Here is a 10,277-nt window from a genome sequence, read left to right as displayed (position 1 = left end):
AAAAAAAACATTACGGTCATTGATCCCACAATACGCCTTCTCCTCAAATTCATTCAGTCTTCACCCTCGCCAATCCGTGAGGGAATCTCCCCACGTGTTGAAGTACGCACCTCGGTTGCAGTGTGACGCACAATTTTTTCAACCCCACTCCAATGCACTCACCCACTCACGCATCCACAATGTAATACAGAAAATGCATTGCTGTGCTTTCGACTTTACGGTCTGATGGCTCCGACACTTTTCCCTGCTCCCCTCATAGCCCAGCCCCTATCCGCAACTTCACCCCAACACTATAACAATCTCCACAGCACCCAAGAGAGCAAAAAGAAAAGAGCTAGTTCGGTCGGTGACGCCTCTAAATATCTCAAAGTCTAACCGAAAAATGTTATCACTCAAAACGGCATTTCAAAATTATAGACATTGAAGATTATCAGACAAATCTACACTGATGTTGTAAATTAAGATGAGTCTTTTTTTTTACAGACCAGATTTCAGGTAATATCTTGGAATTGAAGGGAGATAGCAATATTTTTATAAATACAGTTTTTGTAGATAAACATGAGAGCTATAAAAATGGTATTTATGAAAATCGCACTATCTGCTTTCAGTTACGAGATACTTGATAAAATTTACACTTAACAGCGAATGCGGCTATCCTGGTTTACCACTTCGAAACAGAAATCATTTAAAAAAAGAAAGAAGGAGATATCGTATCAAAAATCTATATCATATACCTTCCCCCTTCCACTGAACATTTTCCGTAATGATTCCACAAATTAATTATCGTATTAATCAGTTATTTTTTTTGTTTCAGCTTCGGCATACATTTCAACCCCATGAAATGTGTTTAACGTAAACAGCTGTGGGTACTAATTCAGCGGTCATTAGAAGTTGAGTCATTGTAGCGAGTTATTCTTTCTCTAAAAATATATAAAACCTTCATCCAATATTCACTCAATTTACGATATTTTTCTATAGGTCATGAAATTGCTTTAAGGTCTACCCCGAGAAAAATCGAAGTGACAAAAAAGGACAAAATTTATTTACTTGTCAAGTGTAATTAATCCTCGTAATTTCGGAATAATCGTTGAAGAGAGTAATACTAAAAATATCCAACAATATGAAATCATAATTAATTTAAGACTAATCAAATCACTTTAATGTCCGACTAAAATTAGTGATTGAACAACGGAAACAGAATGCTCGTTTCATTTCGTATCAACTTTATCGCATTTCTAATCTAGGATATTTATATTTGCTTCTTAACCTTTACTCAACCTGAATGTACATTGCCCTTACTTTACCCTGTCTACATATTTATTGATTGCCAGTCCGATATGAGGGATTGTGCAATCTGGATAATTGTCTAGACAAATTGCAATTAGAGACATTTATAATGATGCTTCAGGCGTTAATACTGAAACAAATTCGTCCTTCTGCCTTTCTTACCACTTTCGCCCCTTTTTCTTGCACTGTGAGAAAAAAATTCAGGGGGCAAGTAAATAGTTCTGATCTAAAGTACAATATACATTTTCTATAATTTATTTTCTTTTCTGAGTAAAGTAGTGAATAGAATATTTTTGTGATACTATCACTAATTAAATCCGCATTAACATTATATCGTCATCTCAAGTGTTTGTGACAAATACTCACAAATTTAGAGTTATTTAATTATTACATGAGAGAATGCATATCGTCGAAGTTATCTGGTATGAATTTACGCAAAATAGGAATGTTTTCAGAAGAATTAACGCAACAATGAACATGAAATAACAATTCCTGAATCTTGAAAAATTAGGGAATACAACAGTACAGTGACATCAATTAATCTTATTCACTAACGAAGATAAAAATATGTAAATCTCATGCTTCATATGAAAGTAAAGTATGATGAAATAACATGAAAATTTAAGAAAATTTAATTTTCTCACAATAATATATCTGCGGTTTATATAATTCCACGAAAGATGTAGAACGTCAATATTCTTAGCACAAATAACGCCATCCTTAAAAAGAGCTGTTGGAGAATCACCCAAAGTTATTCCAATTAATTGGCGAAAATCTTGACACTTATTTACGCGTAATAAATTCATTTCGCAAGACTAATTTTTTCTCTGAATGTGCGATCGCCCCTTTCTCCTGGTTATTCTTGTATCTTCATTTTGAATCTTGCCTTGGATTATTTGTTCAATTTCACCGGCTCTGTTGAATAAATATTGTTAATCATTTTTGAAACTCGTCTTTATCATATAATTTTTTCGTGATATACAGAGAGACAACTGCTTGGTATCCATGGGTGTTGTAGAAGTTCATCACACGTTTGAATGATCTACTCTGGTGGGTGTGCATTTATGGATGAGAGCACACAGATACATTGGCGACGAGTCTAGAAGACTCTCTTCTCCACATATTCCCCTCAGTCTACGCAATATATCTTTGTGTGGATTGTATCAATGTGGGTTAAAGTCAGTGGGGTTGAGGTATACATGATTGTGTGTGTGTCGGCCTGCATGAAGGCACAAAACTGTAAGGGGGAACTTGACACGCGTGTGTTCCACCCGAGTTTTGGCTTTAGTTTACTTGCAGACACCGGGCACGGGTGTCACCTCTAATAAATTCATTTGTACTAATTTTTAATTAGCAATTGAATCAGCAATTCTTCTCAGAAATTCCAATTAGCTTGTGATTGTCTATCTGATCACTTTCATCAACGGATCTGATCGACTGTACATATTTTTTATGGCATATTACGGTTTCCTTTTTCGAATTTCGATTTTCGATTTTTGGGTGTTTGATTTTTCACATGTCATGTCATTTTTGAAGTCAGAAGTGGTACCAGTGCTCAAGGATTACGCATGTTACGATAAACGACGAATCTCGGAATAGATGTTATAAATTTGGAGGAATTAAACAAATCAAGTGTTATCCAGCTGCATTAATGTTTCGCAGTGAATTAAGGTGTTGGCAATTAAACTCTGCGTGAATTTTCGTTTTGGTTTAATACAACTGAAATTCAGAATCTAGTGAAAACAGGAATAAAGTTCTATCTCAGTGATTTTCACCAGGTTGTGTTTGGCGATGCATTTATAATTAACTCAGTGAGGTATCAAAAGTGATTAAAAGTTCATCTCTCCATTATGAATAAAAACTTTGGACTAGGAGTGAATACATTAAAGATCCACTATAATCATCATTGAACTCGACGGCAATTACATACGATGCACTGAAACACTGTAATAGCGATCATCACGATCTAATAGAAATCGACGTTTATCGAGCCAAAATTCAATGAAATCACATCGCCCTTCATTCCCAGCTAGAAAATCCAACTGGCAATCGATAGATGTAAAAAAAAGTTGGCCTTTGAAAAGACGAACAAAGGGCTAGTGCCCAGTAAAGAGGAAAAAAAAACGTCAAGTCCCGACGACTGCGAACACTTGACCTGTCAGAAGAGTTGGACCGCCCGCGAAGAAAATTGCCGAGTGCGAGATTCTCATTTTGTCCGAAAAAAATCTGGGACTGGACAAGAGGAAGAATCAACAGTCCAATGAAATGAGAATCACCATATGATTCTGAAGAATCATCTTTAGAACGGTGCAGATCAGAAAAACCACTCACACTCACACCCAGAGAATTAAAAAAATCCCTTGAACCCGACAAAAAAATGAACCGTGTCATCTTTCTGGTAGTGAAAAGATTTTTGGATAAAGCGAGACCGCACGGGTCCAATGTAATAAGTAACACATGCGTGTCACTCTACTTCCCATCGCCAGCAGATTGATCTTTTTGAAAGGTCCAAAAAAAGGAAGAAACATAAAAACGTGAGGAAAAACGTTAAGATCATTAGGAGTCATTCAAACTCGAGTTTTAGTGCTGGGGGGAAGTTTACAGTTAGTGCCATTACCGGCTGTTTGTGTTTGGAGTACGTTCAAGGCCGCATGTACAGAGAAGACAATTCCAGTTTAGCTGGGATGCAGGAGAGCAGAAAAGCCCTTTGACATGAGTTTGTACTAGCTGAGTAATCGAACAACGTATAACTGACCCCAATGTATCCAGAATTATTCGGTATACTGGGGATAGTTTGAGTTGTGGTGATATATTCATAGGAAAAATATATTGGGACTTACCGTGGCGTGAGTTAATATTGTGAGTTTAAAATAGTCGTTACCATTATCGATGATAAATTATTGGAGTGAATAAAAAAGTGGAAACCAAGTGTGTGAGAAGAATATAAAGTATGCTACGATGTCGTTCATGTTAATACGTGCGGTTATTGTTTGCTTGCTGAGCTGGAGATGTTGGGTTGCAGGTGATGACCTCTCAGATCCCATCAACAAAGGTAAGACATTCGTATTGTATTGGATACTTTTTTTAGTCATTATACTTATGGAAATTGCGAGTTCTTGCTTCGGAATCGCAGCATTGTACTCCTCCATTTCAAAATTATCAATTTTTTGGTCAGAATTACGAATTCTGGCTTCAGCAATTCAAATGCATCAAGTATTTGTTAAGTTAGGTTTGTTAAGTTGTTTAGTTAAGTTTATAATGTATCAAAACGTAAAGAATAATTATTAGAAATTATGTAATTGTAACTTTAAATGTTTAGTTTGCCGTTATTCCAACTTAGTTCAAATTTAGGAAGGGGTCCATGATTAGTTTAAAAAAAAATATTTATCTAAATGTTGGAACACTTGGTATGGGTTATTTACATTGTCATTGTATGTTACATGTGTTTGTTCACAATGCTGTACATGCAAATGGCATTGAAAAAAATATTTTCATATTTCTTCTGCGTACTGGTAACCAGTCGCATCTGCAAACTTTTTCAGGGTAAACGGACGTGAGCAGCTCGTTTTTTTTAGTTTATTTAACAATTTTTATTATTGCTGGTTGTACTCTGGGCAATTCCGTAATATACACTTAAAATATTCTGGCTGTGTTCGACAAGTAATGATTCGCTCCGATTCTGTTGACAGATACTTCACTAATGTCTTGTCGCTTGAATTTACAGATTTTATACGTATGATTAGTTTCTGAAAAAATGTTTAAACAGACTAAAATATTGTGGGTAATAAAGGTAGGGATTAGGAAATCCATGACTTGGTAAATTACAAAATTAGAAACGAAAATTACGGGATAAAACAAGCAAATTACGATTTTAGAGTTGCAAAGTGTCAATTTGTACATTATGAATTGGGTATTGTAATTTCATAGTTAATAATCGTAATTTACGAGTTTTGAATTGTCATTTAGGTGCTTGAATCTTAATTTATGGGTAGAAAATCAAAGTTTGCAAGGTTTACTTTTTCGTCTTGTAATTTACCCTTTTGTAAATAAATTACTTTCATACATAAATTACGAGATTAAATGGTGTCAAACCTATAGATTACTATGTCAAACGCGTAAATTACGATTCTAAACTTGCAAACTATAAACTTATAAATTGCGAATTAGGAATCATAATAGAGAAATTAAAAATCGTCATTTACAAGGCCGAATTTAACATTTACCTTTTTAATCTACTTTGTATTCGTAATTTATAATTACAAATTCAAAATCGTAATTTGAGTTTTCGTCGCGTAATCCACCCTTTTCATTTTCTATTTTATGTCGACGGAAAGAAAATTCAATAAAAATTAAAAATTAAAAAAACAGTAGTTAGTGAAAATTACGGGATAATTACGCACTTATTCACTGAACCATCCTTATATACTCTTTTTACTTTTAATGGCAGATTACGGAACAGGCACATAATTTTTATTCAATTTTTCTCAGCTTATTTTTTCAACTCCGTTATTCCCAAATTCATACCCCTTAATTGACGTTCAGATGTCCAGATTTTTTAAAACGATTATTGGTTATTGCGTGCGGAGGGTGAATGAGTGGGAGGGCCGCCCGTAGGGATGGGGAGGGACTATGGGGGTGGCGGAGAGTAGGAGAGAATTCAATTGGAATTTAGGGATTTGGGAATGATGAATGCAGTAATTTAAAGTGGAGTGCGATTGATCTTTCATTTTGGAATTCGGCAAATTCCGAGGATTTATGCCCTTATGAGGCTGGGGGCAGTCTATTCAGTGGTACAGTGTGGTACGTTATAGTTAACCTCCATCATCGGTATAACCGTCAAACGGCTGACCGCGTAATCTTCTCGCGATTATCCGATGTTAATCCTGAATGGGAGTTATACGCGTGTTATATGCCTATGGTGTGAAATTGAATTACCCTGTTTCTAAACCGTGCTGTATTGATATCAGCGAGCATGTTGGCGTAATGGATATTGAAACCAGTGGGTTAATTTTGGATAATTATAGGGCTACATAATTTTTAGGTAATTGTTTCAGTGAGATCTACGAAATTGGGCATTCATTTCAACGCAAACTGGACATTCTTCGGTTTATAATTAGGGACATTGTTTTTTAGTTTTGACACAATGACGCAATATATATTGGCACATTTTTTATTAACAATGTCAATAGTTACATTCTGATAGAGAAATTTTAAAAGATTATGAATATTTGAGGATAATCAGATTATATTATCCAGCGAATGCGATTTTTTCAAACATTCTGGAATGTTTAAACTATTGCTTGTCTCAATTCTCATAAAAGTATTAATAATTCGGATTAATAGTAGTTTTTCGAAAAATATATAAACAATAAAGAAGTGTTTCAATCAATATTTTGGAATCAATAAATATCCATAATATGCGTATCAAATTGTTTTATTATCCGCTGGACAAATTCTTCTGTTCAACAAGACCAACTTTATTGTTTGTAAATCATTCACAAAAAAAAAACCCGTAGTTCAAAATAATGTCAATATTGCAATGAATTTTTAATTAATTATTATCCATCCGTTTTTAATCAGTCAATTACTTTTTAAATGTTTTAATTATTTCGTAACAAGTTAAAACTTACGCCGGACTTGTTACTTCAGACTTTTGGAAATTACGATGCAAGTATAAGTAACTAAATGGAAAATAATAAAATGTTTATTGATAGACGTGACTCCAGAATGTTTTATATTAAAATAATGGGTATAAACTAATAATTTTGGACTAATATAATCACTATGTTCGGATCACGTGTAAGTTACAGTAGTTTCAAGGATTTTTTGATCTGTGGCGTAGTATTTCAATCGTCTATTGAACAGATGTCGACAACAATTATTTATTTTTCCCTTTTGTCAGAGGATATCCATCTGGGAATGAGAGTCTATTCTATTGGGATGGAGGTAAATTCCTGACAATACTGGGGTGTGGGCATTGCCACCACGAGGGAATGTAGGACTCCAAATACCGGAGTGAAGATAGAATGAGACAGAATTGGAAGAAGAAAAACAAAGTTGTCCCTCAAATTTACTCCTGTTCTTCTTTATCTCTTTCTCTTGGATTCCTCGGATTCTAGGAAAAAATAAATATGGATTCTTAGACGTGTTTTAATTAGATCGTACGACCTCATGTCTCCGAGAGATTTTATCCATTCAACTGAAAAATGAAAGCTTTTTACTCACCAAAAGGCTCAATAAATGATTGAAGTCATAATTTGTGAGTCTCTGATCTTATCGTGAAGCCTTTGAAGTCGCACGGATAAATTCTATTTTAACTATCCCAAACCGAATTTAATTCGGACCATCGAATAAAGTGCGCTGACCGTTCAAACACATACCAGTGGTGTTTACACTTGGAAATTAGTGATAAATGATGATCACCTCGTCAGGTGAAATTACAGAAAACTCATCAAAACCCGTCAGCGGAGAGGTTGATATGATATAACTGCAAAAATTGCTGCTGGAAAATTACACTTGGAGTTTCAAGTAAAAAAACCTGAAATTTCTGATAAGGCTAAATTTTAAGATGAATGAGAAATTTGATGACCTTTTTTAATTAAAAACTCAGATGACTTAGTGACTGAAATTCCAAGAAATTGTTGATCTAAAATGAAAAAGGAGCCGGATAGCTAAGTTGGGAGCGCACCCGATGCATATTCGGAAGGTCTCGGGTTCAAATTCTGGTCTGGACCATCCGTTTTTTCCGTAAATTTTTCCTGTAAAACTACACGGAGAGAAATATCTACGAAAATTACTGGTCTCGTATTAGTAAACGCGGGATATGGCACTGCCTTGATGAAAAGTCATGTGAAATTGATGAAAAATTACTGCAGTTCTCTGGAATATTTATTACTGCGCAGGGCAACAAAAATGACTGGACTGATCCTCAAATTTCTCCGAAGTTCATTCGATGTTCTAAAATGTTCTGATAAAAACCTGAAATATTCGTACTACTTATTCACTTTTTACTGCACTTCCAGTAAATTTTACTACACTTCCAGTAAATTTTACTGAATTTCTCATTACTTTTTCAGTGACGGAGGTGGGAAATTTTACTGGACTGGACCGTAATATGTAAGGTCAGGTCACAATGCTCCACGCTTACTGCGCAGTCCAGTAGTTTTTCAAGCGATTCTGGTACGAATTTTTCATACAAATTTCTCTCCGTGTATATCGAGAATTATCCTGTTTCCCTTTCTACCCACTCCACAATCCTTTCCAACGATTTCCTGTTACGTCATAAGATGTGGAACGCTATAAAAACTTCCTCTCTTCTATGAAACAATGTGTACTATATACGTATCCGGAGTGGAAATTTGACTCAGGTCCGTATCAAAATCGAATGTAGTCAAACGAGACAATCAATCAGGTATTGATCCTATAACTTGATCAAGACTTGATTAAGCATTTACCGCCTTGAATTGATCCGGATTTGATCCCGCGTGCCGGATCAAGGTTTGATCATGCAAAACGGATTAATACTTGATTACCGAAATCGAAAACTCGTAAAAACTCCAAGCTATATATATACGATAAGGAAATAATTTTTTAATAGTTATAATAATAACAACAAAATCAATTTCATACTTTTACTATAGACATATTCATGGCACTATTCCTCCTTTTTCCGTATATTTAATCGAAGCCATTCCTTAAAAAAATTGAATAACGAATTAGTAATTAGATATTTCAGTGCCAGCTCACCTAATCCCAACTTGATCAGACTGATTGACGGACAGCTTAATTTTAGGTCAGGTTGACTCCATCAGAATCTGATCCAAATAATTTAAGACGAACGAACGTCAGTCTAAGATCAGTGCCACCTCATCCGGACTTGATCAAGGTGATTGCAGGTGAACGAATCTCAGGCTCAGATGAAGCTCAGAACCTGATGAGAGTAATACGGATCACGTTGAATAAATCATAGACTCATTACTTCCTCATCAAGTCTCACCCGCTAGGTTGCAACTGAAACTACTTGTTTATGGTACACTCGTGATGAACAAGTAGAAAATTGTACGAATATCAATTATGGGAGAGAATGTGAAGGTGAGGTTGAAGGTGAGAGAGTTATACTAGAGGTGTAGCAAAATTTTCCTTCTGTGAGAGCGGACGAAAAGGATTAGCGAAAGATGTTAAACGTGAAATTTCCTACAAGAGTGCTGAAATAATGAAAAATAGTCTCTTTTGTCTCGTATCGATTGGGCGGATTCTGAGATAAATTGGCAGGGGGAAGGGAGAGGAAAACCTCCTATCGAGAGTGGTTTAGAACTCTTGGGGTCTCGGAATCAGGGACTGAGTTTGAAACAACGACTGACGCGCCCGTAATGGCTATTAGGATTGAACTGAAACGAACACTTCCCGTACATATATATAGTGGACCAATGTTTCCCAGTGCTAAATCTCGTTCAAGTCCTAAATCCGAAATTCAGTATAATAGAAGAGTAATAGCTTTTAGTTGGATCTTACTGTCCAGTTACCAACGTGAAATCCAATAAAGCTTTCAGATGTTTAAAGATCATTTCGGTCTGGGGATACAGTTTGCTGACTGTAGTTTTCAAAGTTACGAACTTGCCATGGGAATTATTCCACTAGAAATCATATTCGATTCTAAATAAGGAAATTCGTTTTTTAGTGGATCCCGCACTTGCTTGATGGTAATTGTGCAATTAAGAATAATCAAGTGTAAGATTACTGGGGCGAAGTGCAGGAGTAATTACGCAAAATTGGAATTTCCTCGTTCGAAAATTATTGTGATTACTTCAGTAGAAATGTTGTTAAATGCTGATATTTAATTATGAATTACGAACTCATTTACGGGTTTAGTCTCGTTATTTGGATTTTATAGCATTTTCTGGGTAATCAGTTATAGTTGCACTAATGATTTATGTAATTATTTAAAAGAAAGGAGAGTCAATTGACTGTAAGATTTTTTTTTATCAGTTGAT

The 10,277-nt window shown here is 35.2% G+C and overlaps 1 protein-coding gene across 1 annotated transcript in view; it reads left to right on the top strand.

The window, feature by feature from the left end:
- Positions 1-2,596: 2,596 nt before the first annotated feature.
- Positions 2,597-10,277, top strand: part of side (sidestep) — a gene marked incomplete in the record, with an annotated part of 89,733 nt that continues 82,052 nt past the window's right edge. Inside the window, 1 exon segment of the mRNA XM_011311179.1 lies at positions 2,597-4,339. Within this exon segment, the coding sequence (XP_011309481.1) occupies positions 4,246-4,339 (94 nt within the window).

The sequence above is a fragment of the Fopius arisanus genome, unplaced genomic scaffold (genome assembly GCF_000806365.1).
Source record: "Fopius arisanus strain USDA-PBARC FA_bdor unplaced genomic scaffold, ASM80636v1 scaffold00085, whole genome shotgun sequence".
Lineage (NCBI taxonomy): Eukaryota > Metazoa > Arthropoda > Insecta > Hymenoptera > Braconidae > Fopius > Fopius arisanus.
The sequence above is the reverse complement of the archived record's forward strand: the minus strand, read 5'-3'. Positions and strand labels throughout refer to the sequence as shown.